The sequence below is a fragment of the Diprion similis genome, chromosome 6, assembly GCF_021155765.1.
Source record: "Diprion similis isolate iyDipSimi1 chromosome 6, iyDipSimi1.1, whole genome shotgun sequence".
NCBI lineage: Eukaryota > Metazoa > Arthropoda > Insecta > Hymenoptera > Diprionidae > Diprion > Diprion similis.
The window spans coordinates 23500196-23513459 of record NC_060110.1 but is presented as its reverse complement, the minus strand read 5'-3'; the positions used below and the strand labels follow the sequence as shown (position 1 = coordinate 23513459).

General features: G+C 37.6%; 3 protein-coding genes across 4 annotated transcripts; 1 reads left to right on the top strand and 2 right to left on the bottom strand.

The window, feature by feature from the left end:
* Positions 1–2299: 2299 nt before the first annotated feature.
* Positions 2300–4136, bottom strand: LOC124407188 (valacyclovir hydrolase). Its single transcript, XM_046883061.1, has 5 exons — positions 3942–4136; positions 3706–3796; positions 3199–3519; positions 2586–2841; positions 2300–2484 (listed from the first exon to the last, which is right to left on the bottom strand). Exons 1-5 carry the CDS (start codon positions 4056–4058, stop codon positions 2388–2390), a joined length of 882 nt encoding a protein of 293 aa, XP_046739017.1. The 5' UTR covers positions 4059–4136; the 3' UTR covers positions 2300–2387.
* Positions 4137–4906: 770 nt separating this feature from the next.
* On the bottom strand, positions 4907–7099 carry LOC124407154 (ubiquitin-conjugating enzyme E2 C). Its single transcript, XM_046883009.1, has 4 exons — positions 6886–7099; positions 6569–6683; positions 5809–6013; positions 4907–5599 (listed from the first exon to the last, which is right to left on the bottom strand). Exons 1-4 carry the CDS (start codon positions 6987–6989, stop codon positions 5475–5477), a joined length of 549 nt encoding a protein of 182 aa, XP_046738965.1. The 5' UTR covers positions 6990–7099; the 3' UTR covers positions 4907–5474.
* Positions 7100–8942: 1843 nt separating this feature from the next.
* LOC124407192 (kxDL motif-containing protein CG10681) lies at positions 8943–10958 on the top strand. Of its 2 annotated transcripts, none has more exons than XR_006929294.1 (5): positions 8943–9114; positions 9366–9565; positions 9754–9891; positions 10552–10737; positions 10772–10958. XR_006929294.1 is itself a non-coding variant. In XM_046883069.1 (5 exons), the coding sequence occupies exons 1-5, from the start codon at positions 8966–8968 to the stop codon at positions 10597–10599; spliced, it is 585 nt and encodes a 194-aa protein (XP_046739025.1). In that variant the 5' UTR covers positions 8944–8965; the 3' UTR covers positions 10600–10731. The 2 variants fall into 2 exon arrangements, 1 of the variants encoding a protein (XP_046739025.1); XM_046883069.1 differs by lacking the exon at positions 10772–10958 and adding an exon at positions 10395–10444 and having other exon boundaries at positions 8944–9114; positions 10552–10731.
* Positions 10959–13264: the final 2306 nt, after the last annotated feature.

The following is a 13264-nucleotide window of genomic DNA, read 5'->3' as shown; positions in this document are numbered from 1 at the left end:
CATGAACTTAAATCCCCTTAGAAAGTCCCCAAACAATGTGCTTATATCTTAAATATGACCTATACAAAGCCCGATCACACCTAGAGGCTATATTTAGGCTTTTTGGGTTAACAGTAGGGAAAAGGTCAGCTGAGTGTGGAGTTTTAGGGGTCGCTGATAATGAATCTGAATTCAGATTATCGAAATTCAAGATGAGATATCCAATATGGTCGATAAACATCCAAGAAGTCACTCTACGCAACCACATTGGATCCGCTATGATGAATATTGAAATTGCGAGTTTAGATTCGTGATAAGTGACCTCGAAAACCCTTGAATACCGAGTTTCATCCAAATCGAGTGACTTTTCGGATTCGGTCTACTATCTTGAATCTCGAAATTTCGAATACAGATTCGTAATCAGCGACCTCACAAACACTCCAGTACAGAATTTTGATAGATTGCTCCATAGTGTCTATACTTAGATTTTCCGACGGCCTAAAGGTTAAGGGATAAAAGCAAAGATCGAGTCTCACTTATCGTACATATTCTCTCTTTCACTTACATTTCGAACTTCCATTATTAGAAATTACATCACAATATGTTATTTCGGACGATGTTTTCATTTTATCGCGTTTTTTTTTTTTTGTATTGCAGATTTGCTGGAGGTACTCAAATAAGCACAGATCATACCTCACAATAAATTCGAAACATCTCGAGCTATGTGTCTATAGTTTATATTTACACTAGCCTGTTGGCTCGTATTTTCTATGCAAGGTATAAACTTGGTTCTCGAACATTGTTGCGCCTATTAAGATGTTACTCGGCAAACATTAACGTGAGTGTGGTTGCATATACCAACCAACTCCAATTCTGCAGAAACGGGGGAGCGAAAGTAGAATAAGAATACAAGATATCTCCTCACAGATAAAATATATTGAATAGAAAAAAATTGAAGATATATGACAGTTCTACTTCAAATACTCACTACACTGCCGAATCTTGAAACGGAAAAAGTAAAAACTGTGTCGCTAGGTCATTAAATTCTGCGTGAAATCTTATGTGAGGGTGTGACGTCCCTTTTCAAATATTGAACATCCATTTTTCCGGGTATTGATTCAATCCTGATAGATATCTCTTGCATTTTCATAATTCAATGATTTTGACGGCGTCATTAAATTTCAGTGAGAGTAAAGTATTAGGTCTGATGACAAGTTTCTCTGACGCTCTTCATATCTGGCTGTCTGGCAGACTACCCGGTTTTATAAGTATCTCTGAAGCTACTTCCGTGGTGAGAAAGTTCACCGCCTAGTGGCCGTTTATAGTACTAGTAGACAAAGCTTTTCTTGAATCAAGAAATTCACGTGACTAAATCATTTTGACAAACTAACTATATCGGTATTATTGTATTGCAGTCATCGTATTTGGAACAAACAAGGGATACTAGGTTGAAGTGAATGGACTTCAACGAAATCTATTTTGTTGGTTCAAGAATTCCTTTCCTTTCGTGTAAGGTTATCATAAATTTTTAACTTACAGCTGTGACAACTGGCATCTGTATAAGACTCTATTCAAAAACAATTTTTTCCCGTCCCACTAAAGTTTTCCACATACACAAGTGACGGCATGACTTGAACTCGTTATCACAGTACTTGCATATCGTGTCCTAAATATCCGAATAATATTTACCGTGATTCGACTCATTGACCAATGTTCGAGTATTTCAACTGAATCTCATTTCAAATCCAAAATCTGCACGTTAACAAGAAACCATATGAAATCTTATTTTTTGCGTTACACTAGTTTAAATTAAAATGAAATGCTTTTTCTTTGATTTGCATTAGTTTTATTGTACAAAGAGTTCGAACAGATTTCGCGTTTAAATGCATTTACAATAATGAAGGGAACAATTAGCATTAGTTGATATAAATCATTGTTATCCTCACTAATCTAACGTGATTATCTCAGTGCCATGTAAGGATCATACAAAAATATAATATATAGGCTTCATCAAGCCAGGTGATTTTAGGGGAAACAAGGAAAACCTTTGTGAAGATAAGGGGGTATTAGGTTTCCAACATTTTTTCGTAGTACCGACCAAATAGAAAGAAATTGGATACACACTAGAGTTTCCGTTATTTGGATCGTGTTTGAATTTTTTTGATCGCACCCCAGCAATATGTTTATATTATGCAACAAAAAAAATTTCCTGTAAATATAAAAATTTTCGGATAATATTAACACGTGCTGGGAGGCGATTACAATTATGAATTCAAAATATATTGAACTTTTCGATGTTTTTAAGTTATGTTGTTTGTTCCTAAAATAAAATATTTTTGTTCTTGTTTTTCATCGATTTTCAGAAACGTAAACTTAGCGACTCTTATTGGAAGTTGGCGATCACCGTCCTAATCAGTTTCCAACAAAAATTGTTCAGAGAGACGGTTGAACTCTTCGTGATATTTCAAGTGAAGGGTGTGAGTTCCATTTTCGAAAATGTGTACTCTGAAAACACAACAAATTAGCAGTGGTGTATTTTACAAAAGTACGACGCTCCTCGGAGTAAAATTGTAAAAGGATCGTACAAAAAAGACGGCCGCACTTACTTTGAATTCTTGACATTTTCTGCGAGGAACGTTGGATGGTCCTTGTGAACCATGACGTCTTTTGCTCCGTGAACAATCAGCGTTGGACACTGAATTTGTTTCAGTAAATTCATGCAAATGTCTCCCTTGTTTTTCTCATATATGCTCGAAAGTGCGTCAACCCACGAGGCCCAAGTGCTCCTGAAGTATCCCTCACCGTACACAGCTATCATTGGAGCTCTCATACGCTCGGACCAAGAATCTATGTTTCTTAAACCTGGAAGAAGATCATCATGCTTGAAACTTGTGAAAAACTAAAATTCCAAAGACATTCGAAAGATCGCAGCAAAAAGGTCGCGAATCACGAATTTATCTATGAAAAGATATATCATTTGACGGATTTGGTATTCATTTGACAACCCGACACGGAAAATTTTTTCTTCTAAAAGATTTTTTCCCGAAGACAATTTGCAATTGTTAATCCTTTCACCGATCAATAAATATTTCCATTCAATAAATACTGTATATACTTTGAAGTGTATCTAGACAATTATATAAAGCTATAGCTTGCTAAATATTTCAGTAAAGAATCGGAACTTATGTGCCTGATTGGTATCGAAAGAATTCATCCTACTTTTATAAACTTCAACTTCTTCCGGTAACATGTAAGCATTGGCACCAACTACGATCATTTTTTTAACGCTCTCGGGGTAGTTGGCCGCTAAGAAAAGTGCGGTAATGCCGCCGTCACTCCAGCCGAGCAGAGAATATTTATCGAAACCAATTGCTTTCATCAAATCGTGAGCAAAGTCCGCATCTCTGCTGTAAAAATCATCACCAAAGGTCCGGTTCGGTGGGCGGGAATTCCCATATCCAGGGGGATCCCATGCGACAATGGTCAGTTTATCTTTGTCCAAATTCGTAATTTGAGGCTTGAAATCTGTCCAGATCGACCCTGCAAAAAAAAATTGTTAGTAAAATAATAGGTATAAGTAAGAACACACTGGTGCAAAGAAAAGTTTTTGTGATAAAGGCAGATAAACATATTTTTTCAGAATTCGGCAATAACGGGTACAGCGAACTTTTCTAATTCGAATATCGAAAGTCGAATCGTTGCGCATCTATTTTTCTCTTTACACACCGAGGGCGCCTGGGAGCAGAAGAACAGGATGAGCACCTCTGCCCACTTTTACGTAATTTATGTCCCGCCCTTTGACGTTGATTTTTTGTTCCTAAACATGTTAAATCAAACATATAAGAATTTGGGAGATGTTTGATTCACTTGGTAAACATGCCAGTCAGATAATTGGATCTTAGAATAATATGAGCACACATAACCTCTCCGCATTTCATATGTTTTTTCTCGCCTTACCGTACCTCAGAATTCGTTGACATGTTTCTCGTCGCTGAAATAAATACTAGCTTGCTGCTAGTCGAATTTGGTACTTTTTTTACAATTGCATTGACCACTTGCTTCACCACAGACGACAGCATATTTTACTGCTAATTAACTCTGTTCGATTAAACCGATACACTAACGACTACGATAGTGTCTGTAGTATAGTAAAAAAAACTCTCGTACCAAACTATTCACCTGATTTTGTGAGTTTCTACCTTTGATAGCGCCGCGTGAGCTCACACACAAAAATCGTTGAATTCAATTTTGAAATCATTTCTTTTTCACATCCATGCATAGATATCCAACATATTTCGTAATTTACGATATATTGTGATTTTCAAAGTTTAGGCAATTGCCTTTCTGATGAACAAAAAATATTCATAAGCCGGTAAAAGCATCACCTTTCCATATTCAACTTCTTAAATTTAGAATTAGCGGCTGCGACCGTTATATATCAAAACAAGACATTAGGCGACAGACAAAATGAACTCTAGAATTTTTCGCAAATTTTTTTTCACCATATTTCCAAATTATTTTTACGCAGTTTACGATGTTTTTAAATTTTTCGGGGGCTTTTATGGCCACTGCTGGCCCCGCTATTTGATTGTAACAATTATTCAGCTACTGAATTTTGTCTTGATATTTATTTTGATTAAATTATTGCTCACCTGCATGTAAGAAACAGTAGATAATCACGCGAAAGTTATAAAGGTCAAATAAGTAAAATATCACGAGATGAACGTAAAAAATTTGTCGTTGATTACTAACAGCGGATAGTTTTCTTAAATTTGAATATTCAATTTTATTCAAATCCGGAACTTTGGAATTTACATACTGCACAAAATTCAAAGCAATATCAAACCATGGAATTCCAATACACGTATTGACAAATCATCATACTTCACAACAGAACAAAACAAAAAAAAATAAAGCGAAAAAAATGTGCATGGTTTTAAAATATTTATTTTAGCATTACACAATAATAAACCAATTGAAAACGATCCACAAATCTATACGTCAGCGCCTTGTTGTACCAAGATATCAGATATTTATATTTATTATTACATATATAAAATAAATAAACGTTTGTTTTCATTCAAAATCAAACAAATAATAAAATTATGAATGTAGACGGCGTGTATTTGAGATCAGTCCCCTATATAAATGAATTTGTATACATGCTCACTTTACGCGAAAGTAACTCGCACTATATTATTATAAACCTCGTAGAGGTATGAATGATTAGCAATCACAAAGTATTAATTTGTTCTTTGAAGAGATTTCGATTACATATTACAATTTTATTATAACGTCAAAAACGTGATCAACATTCGTATGTATGTCTACTAAAGTAAAGTTGGGGTAACGAAAACAAAAAAAAAGTTCATAGGTACATATTCGTCATAATAATGCGTGTTTCTCGCACATCTCAAATGTACGTGTATTTTGACTGTACTGAGAATTACGATAATGGTAATAGAGGGATAGAGGAGTATGGAAGAGTAGGCTTATCATGAATCCTGATTGGCATGACTGGGAGCTTTACGGTATTCTTCGTGTAAATGTTTCTTGTACTCCGTTTGATTCGGCCACAATTCAGCGGCCTGAGGGTTCAGTGGACTTTCGTTGTTCGGCTCTACAGGAAACAAACCAAGGACAGACAAATTATTCATGCTATCATAATTGAATATATTTCTAGAAAGGTTAAACAGTTTATAAATTGAAACAAGAAAAATATAGTTCATACTTGGTACAGATTTTACAGACCGATGTAAAAGGCATCGGTAAAAGGAGGATCAAGCATTGTCAAGAAATAAAACAACGACTATAATTGAAGATACTTACCCCCTAGCAAGGACTGTATAGATAGAAGTATGGTACGAACATCATACAATGCACTCCATTTGTCTTTCAATATATCCAGGCAGATGTTACCGGCTGAATCGACGTTTGGATGAAAGCAAGGGGTGGCAAAGCGCACCACCGGAGCACTGTACGGGTAACTATGCGGGAACTCCAGTGTTAGCTTGTATGTCAGCCCCACATATACCTGTTTTTATCGTACATTAAATTATATAAATCACCCCGTGACTGCAGTATTGCACTTTGATCCAGTAGAACAGGATTTTGTACAATAATATCTAGCTTAATTCAGATAGCACAAATATAGAAAAGCATTGCAAACTAATTGGAAATTGCTTGTCGTTAATTTCATTCTGTTAAGCTGAAGTCTTTAGTTCGATTTGCAAATGAGTGGCCTCACACTTTGAACAAAATCTCGAAACCTAATCTGACTTTGGACTAATTTGGGATGTATAATAATTTTGAAACTGTTTTTCAATCGAGCTCAGCTATCAATCAGATCTTCCCTAATAGACCTCCAGCAACTGGGTTATTTCTAGGTTGTCACAAGACACGGTGAACAGTGGACAACATCTCGAAACACAGAATGCTCGCGTCGATCGACATCCCAGGAATTGTGCGACGAGCGTAAAATCTGGAAATATTTTTTCGAAGCACCGTTGCCTCGAGAATTTGTTTTAAATTTTTTACTTAGAGATTTGTTCCCGACAAAAACTGTGTGACGGGGACAAGAATACCTTACCGTGTCTCGAGGGCCGGTTATGGTTCCGATCCACTTGAAGAGGTTTTCACCGTCTGGAAAGGCAGATACACTTTTTTCAGTACTGGTCATCAGGACTAGGAGTTCCTTTTGAAGCCTGTGAAATAAACGCAAGCATATCATTTGGCGTGAATAAGGGGTTTGGGAAAAAGAGAGTAAAGTTTGGTTATGAGGCTGAAAAGCGCGGCGAAATCCCCAGTTTGGTCATACCGAGTGTGTACGTAAGTAATTGAATTCCGTTTGACCGAATGTCGATACTGCGCGAAGGCTCGGAGAATCGAGGTAGAAATTGTGCCTACCTTTTGCTCACTGCATGGTTGTCTTTTGGGACGTTCTGCTTCTCCTCCTTAGCTTTGTTAGGCGTACTTTGAGACGAGTAGAACGGGTTTATATTCTGTGCCATTTCCCAACTATACCAGATTCGCTAATACGATAAAGAATTCCTTTTGTCTACCAACCGAAAACCGACACAAGCACAACAGTCAACAGTGAAAATTTGAATGCGCCCATGTTATTATCCGTTCTTAAATACATTGAAAGTCAAAACAACTATTGAGCAACGTTAATTTCATAGGAATTGTTTCGTTTGTGATATAATAATGCGTATTTTGAACTCTGTTTCATCCAGAATCAGATTTTGTGTATTAGAAATACAAGCTTGGTTGTGAATATGGACAATATTTTGACTTCCTTCCGCGAATTACGAAAATGGATCGTTATTTCGTATTTTTTTGTAAAAATAAATCAAAACTTCCAACCTTTGATTCGTATGTATTTTATTAAAAAAATTAATACAATACTTGTTGCATTTTTTTTTTTTTTCGCAAATATTCTGTGGTTCTTACAGTAAATCGTAAAAAGTCCTAGCGTCCTCTGACTAGAAATAGAATTTTGAAACTAATTTTCAATGGTAAGCACATGTCGGTAACTGGCTCGATTACCATCACGAAAGTAGTGGATAATACAGAACACGAACATTGAGTAACCGTATTTTGGCATAAGTGACGACTGCAGTTGTTGAGATTGAGCTAATTACAAATATTAGCAACTGACATTAGCGCATTATTTCTCACTTCTACAAGGTTCTGTTTGTTTGTTACCTTTTGAGAACTTAAGAACTGAAAGATCCAGCTCATTGGTCAAGAATAAAAAATTAGCCAATAGGCAGTGTCTTTCAAACCTTTCCGAAAAGTGGTAAATAACTTGAAAACTAATTTCCTGATCACCGAATCTAAAAATGGCCAGATGCATAACAAAACTAATACAAATCCTTACTGTGACACAGTCACGGACAATCGACTAATAAACTTGTTAAACTTGGAATTATAGGTATGTGCTCGGTTCAACTTCACTACAAGTGGTAGAGCATCCGGCGTTTCTTTCCTACACGTGGTATTTGCGCAGTTGGCCTATTCCATCGCTAAAAATTATAAGACCGAACGGTCTCAACGTTCTTTCCAATTTATAGTTTGATTTTTTTCATATTTTTTGTGGTAAGCTATTTTTGCTCGTTATTATTTCTTATTCGTCTTACCCATGCCTTATGCGTTGACTGAATAATATAAGATCTTTCTAGGTAATCTCAATTGTATTATACCTCTTGTTTTTGTGTAATAAATTCATGCAATTACCCATCACTTGCTATTTTTCAAGATTCACTGACAGGGTCACTCGATACAGAGAATCCGTAATGCCAGCCAACGTTTTTGCGGTTTATTTCCGTTATCGGATAAGATACCATAATATCAAATTGTTAATATAATATAACTTAACAATCGATACGCGCTATATATAATTTACTACAAATTTTCAAAAACATACCGTAACATTTTCAAGATACGAAAAATAATACTACACGCAAAGCCACGTTTGTGAAAGTTAAATTTGTAAGTAGCAATTACGAAATCGTGACACAAAAATCGCGTTCAATATCCTCAAGTTCTTTTAATTTTACCAAATCTTTCTTTATCTGAGTCACACGCTGTGGATCCAGACCTCATAATCAAATATAAGACACGGAAAAATGCATCGATCGAATTAGGTGAAACATTTTTCAGATGGCAATCTAAATTCTAAATTTTTGAGCTAAATTGCCGTTGATGAAGATATATTCAGTCGACGGAATTGCGACACTCTTCACTTCATAACGCTTAATGCATTTACTCGGAAACAAATAATGCCGCGCAAGTCTCAATCGTCGGAGAGAGCTGCGCAATGGTAGCTGCGCACAACGTAGATGATGCTTACCGAATTGCAGTCAGTCGCTGCGCCAGGCGGCGTAGTCATGATAGTGGCTTGGTTGCATGTATACAATGATACAATTCTGTGGTTGAACCACGGTCGAACTGTCAAACGCATAGAGTCAAATGTGTGGTAAAGATGGCGGCCATTCGAGGGACACCCGAATCCGACGCTGGAAGTTTTGAGTGTTTTCAAAATTACACAGCCCCGGAGGTTTTCGTCCAAGGTCTAGCGGGCATCGTAGATCAACAAGATGTAGAATCTATGATTCGTGCTCAGAAGCAAATGTGAGGATATGAGATAAATATCTATTTAAGTCTAAGCTCAATCGGGACAGGTTATGTTGTGCATTCCTCTCCCCCCGTTCATCGATTTTTCTACCAAACGTCCGCATACCGCGCGAAATTTGAAATACGTCAATGGTTTAAAAAAGTTCAAGAATTACCGAATTTCTTAAATTTAATTTCGAATGCTTTGCTATTGACTTTCGTGTTTTTATTAAATACGGTAGTGATAATTATGTCAATTTAATTTTCAGGCTTCAAAGATTCGAAAAAACGAATGAAATGCTAACAAACTGCAATCAGCTATCGGTAAATCGTTTGAAGACTGCGGGAGTCGAGTTTAAGAAACACACCGCATTGTTAGCAGAAATGAAACGAGATTTGGATCACATTTTCAAGCGGATTCGGGTGGTCAAGACCAAACTCAGCCAACAATATCCGCAGGCATTCAACGGTTAGTTATTTCCTTCGATCTTCAATACATTCTTAACGAACTTAACGAACTTAAACTTAAATCGAGGATTCATACATTCCAATAAAAAAAAATGACATCTCATATCATAAGTTGTAACACTTAAATTACAACTTACTTAGATTTTCGCCTGTTATACTTGCCCAATTCTTTTATATGTCGTATGACAGAGGCTGTAAGGAGTAGCCTGGCAGAGGAAGTTATTGTCGAAGACATTGTGCCAGGTCCACCGCCCCTCCAGCCCGAAATAGTACCTCTACCCTTACCTGTGGAAAGCCATGTTACCGATGGAGATCCAGACTCAGACGGTAACGATGCGCACCTCAAATAACGACACCTTGACTAACTCACGTGTATATAATCTATTATTATTATTATTATTATTATTATTATCATCATTGTTATCATGATTCATGTTATTTATTTAATGTTAATGTAAAACGATGTACAACGTGGTACAGTCAAAGTGTGTGAATTCATTTTATATTGTAAATTTAGTAGAACAATTTTTATTGAAAAGTAAAGAAAAAAACATTCACATTAAGCGAGAATTGCTTGGTGGATCCACTGCTTTTTGGCTGTATTATATTATTATAATATGCGTCTTGAATTGTATAATGTTAGGTTAGGCATATATGAACCTGGCTTACGAAATATATATATAATTTATTTGTGTTTTGTATATAAATATTTTATTGTTTATGTATATATGCGTTTCATGTTAATTACCCTGCACACGTAACACATTTTCGTTTTACCTCTTGTTCTTGTCCATTGCTTTACTTCCGTTTCGTTTCTTTTCTCTTTCCAGCACCTTTGCGAAACACAGGGTCTTTCGTTGGGAGGTTGAAGCAGCGCGCGGTAGAGATATATTATCTTTTTTATTTTTGTATTTTTTTTTCATCCCTCAACTTCAATTCTCAATATGTGTCCTGATGTATAATTTAACTAACTCAACTGAATCACAGTTCCAGTGGAGGAGTTCCAATTCGCAAAACTTCGGAAAAGACGGGTAAAGAGCAGCAATAGCTCATCGACCGAAAGCAACAACGAAAATAGCAACGCCGAATCCTCACCGTGCACCTCAGACACTGGCTGATGAAATTTTATAATTTTTCAACAGCCGACTGAGGAACTCGCAAGGACCCCAAGCATTATAATTGGAAATCGCACGATTGCGTGGTGAATAATTAGCCGACAATAAACAGTAACTTCGCTAGAAAGCAAACGTTCAACATTGTGGCCCTCGTATTTAACATTGTTACGATATGTATAATAATAAAAAACATGTATATATGTATACAGCACATGTACACAAAATTCCGAGTTTATACATCGATATATAATATTATTGTATACACCTATTATATTGTCAATCGAATAATAGTTCCGAATGTATTTTATCATCTTACTTTTTTCATTCATTTTGCAATTTAAGCTTTCGTACACACTTTAGAAGCCTAATAAACATTATTATTAATCTACACGAATTTTAGTCGTGATGATTGTTCCTCGAATGGAATTGTACTTCTGTAATCCAATCATACCTAACAGAGTTGGCATCGAGATGGAAGATGTCGATAAATTCTTATGAATTTTAGCGGATACCTTTACTTTGAATTAATATCAAAGAAAATAACGTTACAATTGCCCACCTTGAAGCCATTGTATATACATAATACAATATGTGGAACGCAGATGCTTATGTTGATATCTGTGCAACTGTGCACACATTCTACCAGCAGCTATTTTCTCGTTCAGGTTAATTTCATTGGAAAGAACCATATATAGCATACTACAGCCTACATTTACGTCCTATAAAACTCGTTCGAATTTTGCATTGAAAAACACTAACTATGCGAAACGATTTCGCTCATGATCTATAAAAGACGATATCCAATCAATTTACAACATAATTTTTGCAAAAATCTCTTCATCCCTTGACCGCAATTGAATTATAAACACAATTACGGATGGAAGTATAATGCGAATTAAAAAATGTAAATAAGACTGTGAATAATTCTGAGCATATTTTGATAAGTACCGGAATCGGTTTATTCTGAGGCATAGAATACATTTAACATCACAGTCCTAAAGCTAAACGGAAATATACAATGTACGCCGTACTCGTTACATGATAAATGAGAAACAGTTGTCACGTATAGAATCATTTTTCACGATGAAACGAAATCGAATTAATCGTATGTTCGTCCGGGATTGTCATCATCACCGCCGCCGCGTGGGTAGCAGACGGAAGAAACGGGGCTGTCACCTTGCACCCCTCCACCCCCATCGTGGTCGCATACAGTTACATACACACGGTGAATACCTAGATACCTTTGTGGAATGCACGTTTAACGGGGATGGAAAGCCACGAGGCTTGCGTCGAGCTTGCGTGTAGTCAGAGCGAAATAGAGAGGGCAAGAGAAAGAGCGGGGAAAAGCGCTGCAGAGACGCCGAGAGGATCTGGAAATTGGAGGAAAGCGGGAAAGACGACGGAGGCCAGCCGTCGCGACGCCGCCAGCTGCTCCACAGCTGTGTCTCCCACTTCCATTCCATTTCCTCTCCCCTTCCGACCCATCTCTCGTACTCTCTCTCTCTCTCTTGCGCTCGTTCTCGGTACGTGAACGCGGCTATGTGTGCACGTGCATGTACGATGCATTTAGGCATACACAAGTGTCCAAACAGAGCCGAGTCGGATAGCTAGCGATAGTGCCCGATGTCCCACGTGCGTGCCACACGGTACCGATGTATGTACATACATAGGTACATAGGTATATCGCTATGTGTGATATGTATGTAGGTATGTAAGCATGTACGTATATATGCGATATGTGCGGGCCGGTGGGTCGCGCGGATCCTGCGATCCTTGTTGCGATCTTTTTTCACCGTCGGTTTTAGGCGCTGGTTGAAAAATTTAAATGTACGAAAGATCGAATAGCCTTTTATCATATTAACGGTTTAGGAGACTTTGCCTTGATCCTTTCATCGGATTCATTTCCATCACATCCGATCAGTGACAGGAATAATTGTTGTCATTGTTGCAAAATGGAACCGCGGCGGATTTTACATCAAGAGCTCGTTCCAGGAGAGAAAATTTCGGCAAGCTAACTAATTGGACTGGCAGAAACTTTAACTGGTAGAATCGATTAGTGTATAGAATCGATATACGCGCTCAATACGGTATGCGTTACGCGATTCGAAGTAACAATAATTTTATTGAGCATACCGCGATGCGAGGACAGTTGTCTGTAGAGGAATAGAGAGAAAAGTCTATTTTTGAACGTAAGGCGCCCATTCATCACGAGGGCTGGTCTCACCCTCAGCGCTGCAGTTGAAAAATAGCCGTCTCACCTCGCGAAAATCGGCGCTAACTCGCGGCGAGGAGGAGGGTCTAAAGAAGGAAGCGCTTGAGTGACAGGAAACAGCTGTTAATTGTTTGGCCCCACGAGGAGGCGACGACTCGCGATGGCAAGGCGCAGCAGCGGTACACCTGCCATCCTCCTGTCCCGTGACATGAAGCCACCGAAGAACGCGTCTCCGCTTTGCAGCGGTTCCAGTGGTTTAATAGTATGGTCATTTCTACGTACAGCTCTCGATACCGACATCTTACCGACATTTAAGCCGCCTCACAGCTCAGACACAAACCCTTTTCTTCGGGTGGAGATGCCCTCTGAAATG